Source organism: Puma concolor, chromosome B4, assembly GCF_028749965.1.
Source record: "Puma concolor isolate L17-30 chromosome B4, mPumCon1.1.hap2, whole genome shotgun sequence".
Lineage (NCBI taxonomy): Eukaryota > Metazoa > Chordata > Mammalia > Carnivora > Felidae > Puma > Puma concolor.
In genome coordinates, this window is record NC_141673.1 from 138,884,509 (window position 1) to 138,901,794 (window position 17,286).

Genomic DNA, 17,286 nt, shown 5'->3' on the forward strand with positions numbered 1-17,286 from the left:
ACTGCATTTAGAATCAGAACTTCAAATTTCTGTATCACAAAGTTATCGAATCAAGATTAACAAAAAAACAGTGAAGCATATTCACACCATTGCTTCGAAAAGAATTTGTTACCAAACACAATAAATTAGCGAGACCAGAGTTTGGACCATGACTAAATTTCTTTTCAATTTTTTTTTTATTTCATCTCTGGCTCAGCTTAACATTTTTTCTATTTTGAGGGGTATTTTATGATGTACATAACACATGAGTAAAGAAGTGCATTTACAGAATTATGACATAAATAAGCACACAGGTACTTGGGTGCAAGTTCCAAAACTGTTACTAACAGTGGAGGTTCCAGCAAGAACGTGGACTCCAGGGGCGCCCGGGGGGCTCTGTTGACCAAGCCTCCCGACTGGGCTCAGGTCATGATCTCACAGTTGGTGAGTTCGAGCGCCACATCCAGCTCTGCGCTGAGGGCTCGGAGCCTGGATCTGCTTCAGATTCTGTGTCTCCCTCCCTCTCTGCCCCTCCCCTGCTCAAACTCTGTCTCTCTTTCTCAAAAATAAACATTAAAAACAAATTTTTTTTTTTTTTAAACGATGGACCTCAGTTGAGAGGTCCGTTGGCCCTGCGAGCACGGCGGGGGAAGGTAGTGCTGTCCCCTGTCACGGAGGCCGTGGGGAGCACGGAGAACCCCGACGGCAGCCCTACGGACCGCTGTTCGCTCCAGCAAGGAGCTGGCGGGCCTTTCACCGAAGCGGCTGGGCGCTCGCGGACCAGGTGATGGGCGGGGCGCCCCTCAGGGAGAGCTGCCCCGCCCCCCGGCGCCCCCGCCCCCCGGCGCCCCCGCCCCCCGGCGCCCCCGCCCCCCGGCGCCCCCGCCCCCCGGCGCCCCCGCCCCCCGGCGCCCCCGCCCCCCGGCGCCCCCGCCCCCCGGCGCCCCCGCCCCCCGGCGCCCCCGCCCCCCGGCGCCCCCGCCCCCCGGCGCCCCCGCTTCGCCTTCCCGGCCCGAGGCCCCGGCGCCGGCGCACCTGCCGACCCGCAGAGCCGGCCCTGCGTCCCCGCGCCGTGCGCGCTCTCCGCAGCGCCACGGGCCGAGGCTGAGTGGGCGTGGACGTCCCGGGCCGGGGTTGGCGGCCTCTCCCGCGACCCCCGAAGAGAGCCTCAAGTCCACAGGCGCGGCAGCGGCGCCCTCTGCTGCCGGAGCCGCGAACGCACCGCCGAGTGGGTCAATGGCGCCCCTGGCGGTCGACCCGGCGCACAGCGCGGAGCCGGGCCGCCAGACCCTCCTCCAAGGCAGGACAGGTCTGGATGCGGCCTGGGGTCCCCCCTAGGGTCAGGCCTGGGGTGCGGCCTAAGGCCCCTCCTGGGGTCCCGGCCTACTCGCCTACATTTATCCGTAGGGACCGCCCCGGTGCTTTCCTGATGTTTCTCGAAGACTCAACGGAGCCTTCCAGCCACCGGAGCTGGTTTGCAGCTGAAGGAGTTCTCATTGCGTGACCACGTCCTTGACCCAGTGATTTAGGACCAGGTGTCCCTCATCTTTGCCACACTTGCTGGTGCTCTTGCTATTTCAAGTGGCTCTCGTAAAACACGATATAAAAATCTGTATTCCTTGTTTCTGTAGAAAACAGAAGTGTCTCCACCAGGCTTGAATTACACTAAGGACTCTGTAAGATGTGGAAATCAGCAGCCGAGGGAGGAAGATCGGATCATCAGTTCAAGTCCGGTAGCTTTAAAGCTTACGAGTTAAATCTTTATTTACTTGCTGTCTTATCAAAATGTTAAGTGAACAGGTACATGACTGTACATCCAGTATATAATGCATATGCCTTTTAAAAAGCAAATCACAGACCATGTGTGCTGTGGGACAGGTTTTGCGAAGTGTTCGTGCACATGTGTTATATATGTGTATGGATCACGTATTTTATGTAATTTGTTTATCTACATGGGTCATAGACATGGGCATAGATTAGAAGGACCCACTAGAAAGAGGATTCTTCTTAGATATTGCTAGTTTAGGCCATTTTTACTTGTTATAATTGAGCTTTTCTCAGTTTTCTTTACATTCTGAATCCAGTAGAATTACTTCATTAAATAGCAAAATTCGGTAAATATTAGCAGAAAGCACTATTAGCCTATATGGTGAACTTTTCTTACGTTTAACATAAACAGGGAAACATCCTGCCATTCATTCATGAAAATGAACCTTTTTCGTGGAACATAATAACTTGTAGCAGATTTTTAAGACAATGGCCCAAAGCATGGTGCTTGAGTGCCATCCGGTGAGCAGAGAGGACACGAGTCACACACAGCCCTGAGCGAGCCCACAGGACGGACCCCGGACGCTGAGCGCAGGAGGGCAATGACCGACGTGTCCTCTCTGCTTGGGGTTCCCACAGCCGTATTTAAGTAAGAAAAGCCTCTGTGTTGAACTGAGACCCTCTCCCGCCTTCACCCAGCTTGTCTCTGCACATGCGAACATAAAGATTTTGCTTTAAAACCATCTGGGGGGATTGAGGGAACAGAGCCACACAGATGGCGGGAGGCCGGCCCAGGGTCTCAAGCGGGGCTGGGTGACACATGTAGAGACTCGTGCTACGGTCTCAAATCCTGTATTTAAATATTTCCATAATACAACCTTTTTTCCGAGGGTAGAGGCCCGCCACACAGCCTGTCTGGTCAAAATCCTGTCACACTGTGCTCAAAGGAGCCGTAGGACTGGGGGGTTCTCCACAGAGAACGAGCACCGCTCCCAGGGCGGCTCCCTTCCCATCACCCACCACCGGAACTGTGTGGACCTCTCAGGGAGCACAGCTCTGTTCCAGGCAGGAATCCGTCCAAGTCAAAGCCGGTCGCCCCCACCTCCCTGGCAGAGCCCTGCCTCGGCTCGGGCCTCATGGACCCGTTGGGCCGGGCAGGGGGGGAAGAGGGAGGCCGTGCTCAGTATTCTATGTTGAAAGGATAGTCCTTGTGGTTTTTAGCTCTGAAAAACAGGAAAACAAATCAAAATGAAATGTTTATTACGTTTAAGAGAAACCTTCTAAAAGACACAGCTGTGTGTTTTCAAGCTCCCGATGTATTCAGTTAGTCTTGGGACTCATTCAGAGGCCCATCCTCCGAGGGGAAAGCCTTATGAGAAGGTTTAATTAACCTAAAATGCATACGATCAACACCTATTCGGAATCGCCTCAACCCGAATACTGTTCCCTCCCCCTGGAATGGAGGTAAAGGAGACGTATTTACGTGGGCAAGGTGCACATTCGGAAATTCCTGTCCAGGTCGAGGATGTCGTTCATGTCCCTTTCTGATAATTCAAAGTCAAACACCTGCACCCAAAACAAAACGTTCACGGTGAAGTCAGTCCAGTGACCATCTCGTTGAGCACACGTCGCCCGCAAAGCGCTGCGCCAGACCTGCCGGGGACACAAGATGCGGAAGAAACACTGCACGCGGCACCTGCAACTTCCCCGGATCATCAGCCTTCCTCCGTGAACCGCGGCTGTGACCCTGTGCCTGACGCTGGCTGCCCAGGGCTGGGTGAGAGCCCCTGCAAAGACAGGACGTGTACTGCAGTCCCCCCCACCCCGAGGGGAATAAGGGACGAGCTGGAATCAAGAGGTGGGAGGTGAGCAAAGAATTTTTCCCGTCGCTCAAAAACAAAACAAAACAAAACAAAAAACACAAAAAAAGAACCCCCCCAAAAAATGAAAAACACCAAAAAACCCCTCCAAAACCAAATGAAAGTGAAAAACCAGAAACATTCGTGCCCCAGGGCCTCCCAGCTGGGACACTGGGTCCCCGGGACCACTGGCTCTGACAGTAGCCATAACACAGGGTAATTCTTGTTTCTTTCCTCATAAAGCAGAATTCTAAGCTGCACCCCTTTGCTCCTAATACCTGTGAGGACTATGACCCCCACTCCTGAAACACGATCTGTTCTCACAGGAGAGCCAGCCCCGGTCCCCAGCTGAGGAGCCGGGAGGGAGGGTGCAGCGACTCCCAGGAGGGGACCGGCCGGGCCCGGCCTCTACCCACAGGAGACCCTCCACCCGGTCTAGCAGAAACCAAGGGCTCGGTGTCAGCAGAGGCTCCGACTGGAGGGCGGCCTTCGGTTCTGGAAGGGCCCCACGAATCCGGGTCTGGGCAGCCGGGCGCAGCGGTCCTGAGACTTGGGGAGCAGGCACCCGGCTCGGGGGCACAGCCCTGCGAGCCTCTGGCCGGCACCCCGGCTGTTCGGGACCTCCTGTTCGCCGGCTCCCGGGCTGGGTTCGTGCCTGTCACACTCTGGGGTTCCTCGTGCTGTGGCCGCAGCTCCACCCGGCCCCTCTGCTGCGTCAAAGCCACACAGGGCCTGCTTGCGCGGTGGTCAGACCCCCAGCTGACTACCGTATGATCCCAAACCCTCCGAATAAAAGAAGAAAAGAACCCTTTCCTGGATATTCTCACGGATCCGTGTTGGGGTGACAGATTTGGGGATCACGATCACATTCCTCTGGATCTGAAATCGGATCACAATCTGCAGAAAAAAGGTCTCGTATCAGACAAGGGGAATCACAGATTCACACTTTACTGTGCAAAGTCCCAAAGTTGGACAGCCGGAACTTTTATTACAGGTTCTTCTGTCCCAAAGTCCCTCAGAACCCCAACTGGCATTTTCTGCACAGTTCCTCCAATGTGTGTAATGGCCACGACTGGTCCATGGAAAAGCTCAGAGGACCTGCCAACGCCTTAATGACAGTTCACGGAGACGCCCAGCCCCCAAACACTGGACATGAGAGCAAGGAAGTCTTTTCTGTTCCACTCAGCCGGGGACCCCACATTTGGAGTCTCGCCCACGGGCCTCGCAGCCTTAGTGGGTGGGAGCAGGCGCCCCCTGTGCTGGTGAACTGGAAGCTTGGGGCCAGAGTGAGCAAACCCTTCCTCCGTCCAGTCCCCGGCTCCGAGAGGAAGCGGGGAGACCCCCCCCCCGAGCCTGCGGGCAGCCCCTCCTACCTGGGCGGGAGACCTGTTGTACTTCTGTGCGATCCTCTGAATCACGGGGTCATCCAGGAGGGCCACCCCCTCACTAGAGAGAGCAGGACAGGGCAGGGGGTCAGGGGGGACAAGCCTGGGTGCCTCCTGCTTTCAGACACACAATACCTCTTCAAAACCAAGACCTAGGTTTATTTTTGTCTGATCACAATACTTGCTCCGGGTAGGAAATTCAAATGATGTACAGGAGCTCATCACCCGCATCCCACCATCTAGAGAAGACATTTCGGTGGGGACAGCTGGGCACGCTGCTTTTCCATGGACATTTGGTGTTTTCTCGAGAGCCAGGGGGCAACGTGAGAGCGTAGCAGGCAACGCGTTCTCCGCGCTTTGGAGAGGCCTTGGGCGGGTAGGGCTGACTTCTGAGCTCTTACTGCGGGGCCTGGGGCGGGGCCTCTAGCGCTGCCGGTAAATAATTGTTGATATTCAAGATGGTAATTTCAGAACAGTTCAACTCAAATACCAAAACACGAGGGGAAGCTTCGGTGCACAGAACTGGAAGGCTGTGGCCATGGCGCTATCCCTCAGGGGCTGTCCAGCAGAGACAGGCCCTGGTCACCCTGGAGAGCCATTGCTTTGGCCCCTGCCACCCACTGTGGCTCCAGTGCCCCGAGTTCAGCCACAGAACAGGACCCCGCCTTCCAGCAGCTCCCCAGCCGCTACGAAGTTCAAACACATGTGCCCCACTTCCCACAGGAGACACACAGGTCATAAGAGTCAAATGCTTTCAGCCCTTCCTGGGCCCCTAGTCTGTCCAGGTCCTGAGCCAGGGGCTGTTGGAGAGCCACAAGTTACACGCGGCCCCTGTACTCACGCAGCTCTGACAAATGGGAGACTGAAAAGAAAATAATGGCAAGACAGTGTAACGAGGGTTATGGACAAAACCTCGATAAGGGGAGTCAGGAGGGCTTCCTGGAGGAGGTGATGCTGACTCGAACTGGACATTAGAAATCAGGGTTAGCCAGACTTTAAAAACACAAGATGGTAACAAGATCTCTAGAGGGACGCCTGGTGGCTCAGTCGGTTAAGCGTCCGACCTCGGCTCAGGTCATGATCTCACTGCTCGTGAGTTTGAGACCCGCATCGGACTCTGTGCGGACAGCTCAGAGCCTGGAGCCTGCTTCCAGTTCTGTCTCCATCTCTCTTTGCTCCTCCCCTGCTCGCTGTCTCTGTCTCTCTCTCAAATATAAAATAAACCATTAAAAAAATATATATAAACAAGATCTCTAGGTAAAGAGACCAACCTATGCAAAGGCACAGGCTAGAAACACGGCGCTCTACTCCGGGAGCCCCGCGTGGGTTCAGGTGGTGGGTACACACTGTTTGTGGGAAGACACGAGGCCACAATTAGGCCGAGGCCAGACCGGCTGGGGCTCCTAGGCCCTGCCAAGAACCGAAGGATTTTCAAGCAGGAGAGTGACCTGATCAGACTGAGACGGCTCCCTCGGCTCCCGCGCGGACAACGGATTGGAGCCGGGCAAATCGGAGCAGACAAGCTGCTCTAATTACCAGAGAGAACTCCCACTTAACTCGGGCCATGATGGCGAGAACAGAGATCAACAGACAGATCCCGGGGTCTCTGGCAGAATCAGAGTGGATTCTGGGGGATGGGCCAGGTGTCTGGTCTGGGGGTGCCGAGCAGGTGGGGCTCGTGAACGGACGCAGGGCGCACAGCACACGGTTCCGGTGCTGGGGAAAGAGGACGCGTGCAGACGGAGATATCTGTGACCCATCTCGACCGGAAGGTGTAGCAGCGGGCCCAACGTGCTGGTCAAGAGCTCAGACCAGGCTGCTGCCCTCCTCTGGCCGCGGGCGCCGGCCCCTCCCCCAGCCCACATCTGCCTTTGTTAGGCCCTCCACTAACTATCCAAATCCACCAGGAGGGGGCATCTCTCCCCCCCACCCCCACCACGGACACACCCCCACCTGGAACCGCCGAGAGGCCGGTAGGCTGTCACGGTCACATCTCTGGATTGGCAAAAGTTGATCAGATTCTTCTGGGTAAGATACGGGTGGCACTCGACCTAAAAGGAGAAGCACCGCTTACCGAGAAAATTCAGGTCACCGTACACGGGGGAAGGGCACACTCTTAATGTCTCGGCTGTCGCCGATGAGCTCCGGGACCGCCTCGGGGCTCAAGCGTCCACACCTAAAGTGAAAGCCACTGAGAACGGGCAGGAGGAACACCCTGTCGCTGGACACTCGGATGGCACCTGCTCCGGGAGGCCCTCCCTCTGACCCTTTACTTTCCGGTCTCGCCCGCGTCACCATCTGACATCTTCCACATCGTACTTATTGGCTGTTGTCTGTCTCCCGCCGCTTGATGCGAGCTCCACAGAGGCAGGGGTCTGGGCTGACTCTGTTTTGTTCCCAGACACGCCCCCAACATCCAGAATAAGCCGGCCAGAGAACCCTCTGTCAAGGCTCCGCAGGTGCATGGAGGACGCTGGGGAGTCATGTGGGACACACGTGCTCCAGGGGACTCCTGCGGACATTTTGAGGAACTTGAGAGCGGGATTTCTGCCTGCACATTCTGTAAATTCTCACGTACAATTCCAGGTCATCAGTGGGCTGAAAATACTCCTTTAGAGTGAATTAAGAGCTGCAAACGGTGCCCTTGAGGGTCAGGAACGTGCTGGGCACAGCCACCAGAAATAGCAAGGAAAACTCTTCTGAGGGGACGTTGCTGGGGGCTCAGAACCCCAATTAGGAAACAGCCCCTCAGGCCCCTCCCACTCCACAGAGGAGGCAACAGCTCTCCCGCCCCCCCCTTAAAGTGCTGCTCAACAGGAACCCCGACAGAACGGCGGCGTATATCATGCACATGAACATTCTAGGCACGCCAGGGTTTAAAGCAGGGAAGCTAAGGGGCACCTGGGTGGCTCAGTTGGTTGGGCAGCTGACTTCAGCTCAGGTCATGATCTCGCGATCTGTGGGTTCAAGCCCAGCGTCGGGCTCTGTGCTGACAGCTCAGAGCCTGGAGCCTGTTTCAGATTCTGTGTCTCCCTCTCTCTGACCCTCCCCTGTTCATGCTCTGTCTCTCCCTGTCTCAAAAATAAATAAAACGTTAAATAAATAAATAAATAAATAAATAAATAAATAAATAAAGCAGGGAAGCTAAGGCATGCCTTGCGTCGGGACAGGTGCCGCTCTGAGGAAGGCGGCTAGGAGAGCTTCCAGAAGGCAGACGCTGTTGGGCTTTGGGCTCCAGGCGCCGACCAGCACGCTCCCCTGTGGAAACTCACTGAGCGATGCCCGACCTCTCCTGCATCCACGCTACACCGTGTTTATAAAAAATGGAACGTGATGCTCTATTCTCAATATCCCCAAGCAGAAACTATGCAAGTGGCGTGTGCGCGCAGCGGAATCCCACGCAGAAATCAGAATGACGGACGACCGTACAGGAATACGGGGGAATCCAACAGACGCGATGTTGGAGAAAGCCAGATGGGAAAGAGTACGTAATGGGTCACTTTATCTACATAAAGTTCAAGAGCCAGTGTCCGCTGTTAGTAATCGGCACACGGGCTGCCCTTTGTCGGGGGCAGTCAACAGGAGGAAGCGTGGTGGGGCTTCCGGGTGCTGGTCACGCGCTGTTTCTCGATCTGGATGTAGGCACAGAGCGAGGCTCGGTTTATGACAATTTACTGAGCTCTACTGTCATGGATGCACTTTTTAAATGTACATGACACCTGAACAAATGTTTAGGTAAAAGAATGTACTGCAAAAAGGCCCTTTCTGCAAGCGAAGCCCTCTCCTCACGAGCCAGCTCTCTGCACAAAAGTCCTGGCAGAGTCCGTGAACCTGGGGTCTTTCGGCTGCCCGCCCCCCAGGTGGAGGGACGGGGAGGGGCCCAGGTGCCTTCCCAGGAAGCGGCGAGCAGCGATGTCAGGGAGGGAGGAGGGCGAGACAGGAGTGTCACCACTTCTGCACGGAGAGGACCAAGCTCAGCCCGTGGCCGACCTCCCGAGGACCCCACCTAATCGAACAAGCCTTTCCAGAAGCTCTCCGGCCTCGGCACCCGTTACTTGCCTCACTGCTCCCTAAGTCACCATTTTTGCAGCCACGGGAGAAAAATGCCTACTCTGTGACCCTTGTTTCATTTCCAGAGTAGCCAGGGGGAACGTGACGGCTGAAAAGCCAACTCCATCTGTTAAAGCCTCACCTGGTTCGTCACTGGCTTGAACCTCAGGTTGGGTTTATTCAAAAGCCTCTCGAGCTGCTGGTGGTTGAAGTTTGACACCCCGATGGCTCTCACCAGCCCCGTGACCACCAGGTCCTCCATCGCCTAAAGACAACAAACAGTCATTCTGCTTCCCCCCTCCCCCCACCATCACCCACGCCCCTCCCTCCCCTGCACACGTCGCTAAACCGGCTCCACCGGGGCTTCTAAATATCCCACCCGATGCCCCACAGGCATTTCTGCCCCCAGGGCCTCTAGTGGCCAGGGACCCTGGGCACGTTGTGTGACCACACTGAGCCTCAGTGTCCTCATCTGCAAAGTGGGGACGAGCTTGTTCATGTTACAGGGTTGTTTTAAGGATCCCATCAAGTAACACAAAGCATTTAGCGCAGGGCTAGAATGTGGCCAACACTCAACACTTCAGCTGTTATTTCTCCCCTTCCTCTGAACATGTGTGACACAGGGTTCGGCAGGGATGCCCGTCGCTCGCCGCTCTTTCTACCTAGCGTATACGCTTCCTAAGCGCAGTGACGCATCATCCTCCTGCTGGCCGTGAACTTCAGGAGGTGTCGGGCTGGCGTGGGGCACCTCGTCAACAGTAGGTCCTGGGTCCTGAGCGGCCACGGGCCGGGGACCAGTCAGCGTGCACCAGCCACTGCCTGGAGGCACCAGCATCACCCGGAGACTCACCCGGGCTGCACGCGGCCCGGACCCCAAGCCACAGCTCTCCTGAGGGGCGATGCCGTGGGACAGAAAGCGCTGGGGCCCCTGGACGCTGGTCCTGACAGCCCAGATCACTCATCTAATCTGTTTTGCCGATTGCCCAGTTTAAGAGAAATGGGGGGAGGGAGAGGGTGGCCTGACTGGTGCGCCTGCCGACTCTGCCTGGTGCTCGAAGGCCTTCTCTCGCCCATCTCCCTGGACTCAGCAGGCTCCAGCGGGAGCTCACTGCTTCCCAGGCCTCACACCGGCCCTCCTCCGTCCCACACCGTTTGCGAGATTACACGCACCAGGTCAGCGGGGCTCCACGGGAACACTGTCCCCTTCCACACCTGCACCCCTCACCCGCGATGCCGCTGCTCGCTATTTATTCCAGGTCTCTTCCCCCTCTTTGCCTGGAAACCTGCCACTCGGCCTCCAGCCCCACACAGGCCTGGCTGGGCTGCCGGACCTCGTTCCGAGATGCTCGAGGCCCAGCGGTCCGCAGCCACACGACAGCAGTGGTAGCTACAGCCAGGTAATGGACGGGGGGATTCTTAAATGTTCTTTCTCATACTCTTCTGTATTTCTGTAACGACCAAGTGATACTCTCTCATCAACAAAGAAGTGGACACCGGGGTGCCTGGGTGGCTCAGTCGGTCGAGCGTCCGACTTCGGCTCAGGTCACGATCTCACAGTTCCTGGGTTCGAGCCCCGCATCGGGCCCTGTGCTGACAGCTCACAGCCCGGAGCCTGCTTCGAGTTCTGTGTCTCCCTCTCTCTCTGTTCCTCCCCTGCTTGTGTTTTCTCTCTCTCTCTCAAAAATAAATAAACATTAAAAAAAAACAAAAAGAAAAAGTTGACACTGAGACTAAAACGGGGGGGGGGGGGGGGGTCTGACTTAGTCATCCCTGGAACTGACGTCCTGGCAGAGGAACCAGCCAGAACTAGGGCGGCAGATGGGCGGCCGGGATCAGGTGCTGGTTTCCCGCTCACAGCGCACACGAGTGTGTCGGGGGACAACCGCACCCCGCCCCCCCCCACGCATGCACACGACCCGCCGTCACCTCGCCCGAGGCCGGCGGGACGCGCCTCACCTCCCACGTGTCCAGGAAGTCCGTGTCGCTGGGCAGCACCATGCCGTTGCGGTCCAGGGGCAGGTCTTCCTCCCCGGGCTGGGAGGGGCAGAGGCGGGGGTGGACGAGGGACCGTGGGGTCCTTGAGGAGGCCTGGGGAGAGCTCCCCGCACCCCCCCCGCCGGGCCTGACCAGAGGGAAGGTGCTGCCCCTGGGCTCTGCGCCTCCCGGACGGTACCTTGAAGCCCATGGGCCAGTGCATGAGGTAGAGGTCCAGGTAATCCAGCTTCAAGGCCTTGAGACTCTTGGTGCAGGCCGCCTTCACCAAGGACTTCTCATGTCTGGTGCACCAGAGCTATGGGGGGCGCAGGGGGGAGGAGGAAGCTAGCGTCAACTTCTGCCCCTCAGTCCCCCGAGTCCGGGAGCAGGAAGACGGACGGCATCCGGGACCGGACGGCAACGAATACGGCGGGGGCAGCGACATCACCCTCAGATGGTTCCGGAACTCTCTCGGGAAGGGGTCTCCAAAAGCGGGCTCCTTCTGCCTGACTCCCACTACAGGGAGACAGGGCCACTGTGAAACATTTGGGAGGGGGCAGTCTGGTTATTTGGATCCACTAGGACCAGAAGAAACAACCAGAACCAGACCAAAGCAAACGGCTGTAAGCAGAGAGGAGGAGAACTCTGGAGAACTTGTACGTTGCTTCCCACCTACGTCTCCTCCACGTTCAAGGGCCTCTGTTCTCAGGGCCACCTAATCATGCAGGTTAAATTAGGGAAGTTAACACCCACTGCCTTGTACTGATTTAGAGATTTCCAGCCACACCCCCTGTGAAGTAGAAAATTTGCCATTTTCTCCCTCCCGTTACGTCCCCTGTTACACTATTTAGTTCTAACTGTGACGGAAGCTAATCCAAAGACTCCGTCACAGCAAGAGAAAAACCAAAAATAAATAAGTACGAGAAAGAGAATTAAAAGATATGAAAACAGACTCTCACCATAGTGTATTGAAGACAAAAGAGAAGAAAAAAAAAACCCTAAAAATTATCACTAACGATGGTACTCTTGAAACAGCGAGTATAAAAAATTGTATTTCTGTGACTTTTCCGAATTGCGGGAAGAGTGAACACATTTCCCCTGTGGACTCAGAGGGCACCAGGAGCAGCGGGCCCCGGGTGACGGGGCTGACCGAGCCATCCCATCACCCACCTCGCCTCGCCTCGACCTCACCAGCCCTCTGCCCTCGCTCCACAGGCACTGATGACTTACAGAAATCATCCGGAAGTGGAACAGAAGGGCAAATCTACAGAAACCACACTGAGTCCTGCAATTATGGAAATTAGTCTCAGAAACTCCTCAGGAGATGATCGAATCCGGACCCCCGTTTTACACACGGTGGAGCTGTGTCATCCAGGGACTCTCCTGGTCCCTCGGGGTTTGTGACAGGAGGTGGGGCCGTGACAGATGGCCGGGCCATGAGAGACAGCGGGAATGACAACCCGTGGCTCCTGGCCTCAGAGTCCTAACAACCTGCTTCAAAGTCCAAGGCAGGGGAGTTCCGGAACTCTCCCGCGGTCTGGACCTGCCCCTACCGGGCCCTGAGCACCTGTCTCCCTCCTGAGCCGGCTCCCGCGGTCCAAGTCCGGGCTGTGAGTGTCCCCTGCCTCCCACTCCAACACCTGCTCCCTCCGGCTGCTGCAGTCACCCAGCTCTGACACAAGTCTGGCTTGTCCGGAACCCGAGCTCCCTGCTGAGAACCCGCGCCGTTGTGCGGTGTGTGCGAAGAGTAAGCCCCTTGAAAGGCGTGACTTCGTCACCTGGCCTGTCCCTGCTGCAGCCGCACTTCTCCTGACTGACGTTTTCCGATCCAGGAACACCGAGCTCCTTCCAGGCCCCCGTCCCCCCGGTGCTGTCCCGTGCCTCGGGCCCCTGCCCAGGCCATCCCCTCTGCTTGTCATGCTGTCCCCGACACCTGCACCTGCACCGCATCCAGTGCGTGCACGAAGCCTCACGAGTGTCCTGAACGCACTGGTCATCAGCTCCTGTGGGACCAGAAGACCCTCCCCACGCTCGGCTACCCTGCTGACCCAGCCCGCGCGGGCTGCACCCTGCTCGCCCTGCACGCCGAGTCCTACCTTACTGACGACAAACAGGTCCTGCCGGGTCACCACGCCCTCCTTGATCTTGCACTGGATCCCGGCTCCGACCTCACTCTCGTTGTGGTACAAGTAAGCGCAGTCAAAGTGCCGGAACCCCGCGTCTATCGCCACTTTCACTGCCTCCGTCACCTCGCCCGGAGCTGCCTGCAAAACGAACGTGACGTAGGCGGTCCGCCCACATCAGGCCATCCCAATCTCAGCGCTGGAAAATGTAGAGTCAAACGACACATGAGCGAGGAAGCGCTAAAACTTGGGAAGGTCAGGGGCAGAAAGGATTTAGATGCAACCTAAGTTCCAACACCTTTCCTTACCTGGGGGAAACCCTACAGGTATTTTAGGGCCTGCAAAGAACCGAGCGAGATGCCGCGCTTCCCGAACGAGCAAAGGAATAAATAAACGCGGGGTGAATCGGGATAGACACTGAGACGCAAGAAGGTGTAGACTCACCCTCTACCCGAGGAGACCAGGGGGCCAAGTGTGAAGGTAAGCGGGTGTCCGCTCACACGAAGACAACCCGGCACACGTGGGGCACCTCCCCAAGCCCCCAGGGGCACTACGGATTCCCTCAAGAAGGTGAGGTTCAGAAAACGCTCGCGGTGAGCTGGGTGGCTCAAGCGAGCAAAGGGACGGGACGCGGGGGCAGAGGCCTGGGGAGGACTCGGGACACAAGGCGCGAGCATCCCCAAGGGCTCTGCAGCCCACACGGCACCCCCTCGCGTGAGCCTCACTAACCCCAGGCGCCGGGCCAGAAGAATGGTCCGCCTCTGACGAGCAGCACGTTCTGGGGGGCCAGAAGCTAAGGGAGCGTCCACCTGAAGTTAGACAACGATCCACCCAGGAATCAGAAGGAAAGGGAATCCGGAGACAAGGACGCACATCAAGTAAAGATAGGACACAGAAGATCAGCAGAGCCGGAGGTTAGTTCTTTGAAAGACCTTAATAAGGTGGACAATCTTCTCACAAGACTGGAAACCCGAAAACCGGTCACACAGATACAACAGAGACCCCAAATCTCAGGAAATGCTACCAGTAACTCTCAGCCGACAAATGGGAAAAATGAAAAGAATGAGGGAAATCCCTAGAAAACCTTGCTCAAGAAGAAGTAAAAGCTGACTTCTCCTATAATTATTTCTAAAATGAAGCAATTAAACACACAGAGTTCTGCAAAAATTTCAAGGATGTAATCGTCCCAATTTAACACAAAATCTTTCAGAGAAGAGAAAAAGAGAGAATACTCCCAACCCCTTCTACCAAACCGGCATAACCCTGGAGTCAAAAGCAGACAAAAATATTCAAAGGAAAGGCCTGCGTTCATCTCACCCATGAATAAGGTTGCAAAAATCCTAAGTAAAATGACATCAGAATGGATGCGACAATGTATATGAAAAACTAACATACCACACCCACAGAGCTTATCTTAGAGAGCCAAGGGTGGCTTGATATTAGAAAATCCATAATAATTCACCACATTAACAGATTAAAAAAGAAATCACATCGGGGTGCTTGGGTGGCTCCAGTTGGTAGAGCATTCAACTCTGGAGCTCATCTAAGGTCATGATCCCAAGGTCGTGGGATCGAGCCCTGTGTTGGGTTCTGCACCGAACGTGGAGCCTGCTTGGGATCCTCTCTCTCTCTCCCTCTGTCTTCCTCCCCCGCATGTGTGCTCTCTAAAATTAAAAAATAATAATAAAAAAATAAAAAATAAATCATGTCAGTCAATGTTGGATAAAATTCAACACCCATTTGTGATTTAAACTCTCAGTCAACTTGGAAAAAATGAAGCTCTTTAACCTGGTAAAGAATGTACACATTTAAAACAACAATAAATATAATTTAAAAAAAAAAAAAAACAAGAACAAAAGCAAGCCAAAGAACAAATGGGCAAACATCATCCTAAATGTCCAAGTATCAGAAACAGTCCCTTAAAGTCAGGAACAGAACAAGAATGGTCACTGTAGTGGCGGTCCTAGCCATCCAGAAGCAACTCAGAAAAAACAATTTGGGACTTAAGGATCAGAAAAAAAGAAATGAAAGTATCATTATTTGCAGATGATACGATCATTTATGTAGAAAGCCCAAACGAACTCATAGGCACATTAAAAGAACTCACAAGACAATTTGGCAAAGTGGCTGAAAATGTGATGAATATACCAAAGAAGGCTTTTTTCTTTTTTTTAAAGAAGGCTCCACACCCAACAGAGGGCTTGAACTCCCGACCCCAAGATCAAAAGTCGCATGCTCCAGCGACTGGGCCAGCCAGGCACTCGGAGATGACTGTTTTTCAATGCATCAACAGCAAACAAGCTGAAGACATAATTTCAGAGAAGTTTCATTTCCAATAGTATCGTGGACGGTCCAGGATCAGGAATGATTCCATCAAATGAAGTGTATGCTTTGTACAGGGCAAGCTGTATATACAACCAGATGAAGAGAGAGAGACGCCTTCAATCCAGGACAATTCATTAACACAGAAATACACTGGGCTTGTAGAAAGCCAGATTTCGTATCATCAAGTTGCCAGTTCTCCCAGACTGATCTACAGATTTAATGTGATTCCGCAGGCCCAGGATGGGCTCTGTCCCCACCTCTGGGACCTGGGCTGCCCTGTGTTTTCTGTGGCAGAGATGTGAGCTCCAAGCCTAGGCTCCAGGATGCCCCTTGCTCTCTGGTGCCTGGGCCATCACCACGAGAATACCCCAGATTCTCCTGCTTGAGGTCGAGACTTGCGTTGAGCCACGAGCAGCCCAACAGTCCCAAGTGAGAGCGGCCAAACCCCAGACACTGAGCGAGCGGCCCGGATGCATAGAGCCCAGCTGACCACCCAACAGGCAGCAGTGATGATGCACATGCTGCCGTAAACGATGGAGCTTCTGTGATTGGTTGTGGGTGCATCGCTTCCGGAGCAACCGACAGCTGATGCTTGATCTGTGACGGTACACTGCTGGAAATAACTAAATCCAAGCAAGACTTTGTGTGGATCCAGAAGGGGTCACTAAGACTGGTCCATGCACCTGAAGCCCAACAGCCACAAAAAGGAAACTTTGGGCCTCTGAAACGGCTTCTGCAGGTTTCCCTTCGCCGTGTGCAAGGCAGTACGCCTGGACTCCCACCCCCAGCAGAAGACAGTGCATAAGAGCAGGACTGGAGGCGGGCAAGAAAGTGCGAGCATGTAACCCCCTGAGCCCCCTGAGCAGCTCCCAAAAGCACATCCAGGGCCACATGCTGAGAACCACAGTGAGTAGAGTTGCTTCCTTGGTCTTTAAGAGTTGGTAAGTACATAGAACAAACGATTTAAATACGGTTTTGATGAGAAGGGGTTGATGATTCCAATGCCTACTCATCTGGTAGCTTCTTAAGTGACTTCTCAAATGAACATCTTTATTGAAGACAAAGTGTACAGAAACAAAAGAAACAAGGAAGGCCTGGTTAGCGCCTGACTGAAATCACGGATAGAAGTCACAGCGGCCAAAGTGCAAGTCCCCGAGTGCCCCGCCTGGTTCTCACTGGGCGCTGCACGCTTTCCCTCTGAAACCCCACTGGCGGTGGGGGCACCTCCTTGTCTGTCCTGCGGGTGGCAAGTCCCGCCAGCCTCTGGGGAGGCGCCACCAGCCCGACCACCAGCCACGACTCCAGCCAGACCCCAGCCCTCCGGCCCTGACCCTGCCCCGACCACCGGCTGCTCCCAGCCACGACCACCAGCCCCGACCCCAGCCAGACCCCAGCCCTCCGGCCCAGACACTGCCCCGACCACCTGCTGCTCCCAGCCACGACCACCAGTCCCGACCCCAGCCCTCCGGCCCTGACCCAGCCTCACCACCGTCCCCTCGGGGCTCCCGCGAACTTTTATTTCCAAACGCCCCAGGCACCGCCAGCATTGCCGGAGAACCTCCCCCTTCAAACAGGGGTGGTGGCGCCGAGGCAGGCAGCCCTGGGGGGGTCCCCTCCGCGTCCCGGAGCGCCGCGGACGGGAAAGGCCCTCCCTCCCCCAGGTCGTGAGGCCACCTCACCTTCCAGGTGCCCAGGCCCAGAGCCGGGATCTTCTCCATGGTTGCCAGCACTGCCGCCGCCGCCGCCGCACGACTCCGGGGGCGCCACTCCGCCTCTAGCTCTGCGACTGGGGACGGCGGGTGGGTGGGCGTGCGGGCGGGCGCT

At 55.6% G+C, this 17,286-nt stretch overlaps 1 protein-coding gene and 1 long non-coding RNA gene across 2 annotated transcripts in view; one reads left to right on the forward strand and one right to left on the reverse strand.

Annotated features, from left to right (window-relative positions):
* The window catches only part of LOC147579554 (uncharacterized), a 386,247-nt gene that overhangs the window by 209,246 nt on the left and 159,715 nt on the right, over positions 1 to 17,286 (forward strand). The window lies entirely within an intron of this gene.
* On the reverse strand, positions 2,583 to 17,282 carry AKR1E2 (aldo-keto reductase family 1 member E2). Its single transcript, XM_025930298.2, has 10 exons — positions 17,142 to 17,282; positions 13,111 to 13,278; positions 11,214 to 11,330; positions 10,997 to 11,074; positions 9,183 to 9,305; positions 6,944 to 7,041; positions 4,979 to 5,051; positions 4,413 to 4,502; positions 3,230 to 3,312; positions 2,583 to 2,969 (listed from the first exon to the last, which is right to left on the reverse strand). The coding sequence occupies exons 1-10, from the start codon at positions 17,178 to 17,180 to the stop codon at positions 2,927 to 2,929; spliced, it is 912 nt and encodes a 303-aa protein (XP_025786083.1). The 5' UTR covers positions 17,181 to 17,282; the 3' UTR covers positions 2,583 to 2,926.

Coding starts and splice junctions, on each gene's coding strand:
- AKR1E2 (XM_025930298.2), bottom strand. CDS start 17,180: ATGGAGAAGATCCCGGCTCTGGGCCTGGGCACCTGGAAG. Junction 9,306..10,996: donor ACTTCCTGGACACGTGGGAG/GTGAGGCGCGTC, acceptor TGTTGTCTTTAG/GCGATGGAGGACCTGGTGGT. Junction 2,970..3,229: donor CGAATGTGCACCTTGCCCAC/GTAAATACGTCT, acceptor CCTGTTTTTCAG/AGCTAAAAACCACAAGGACT.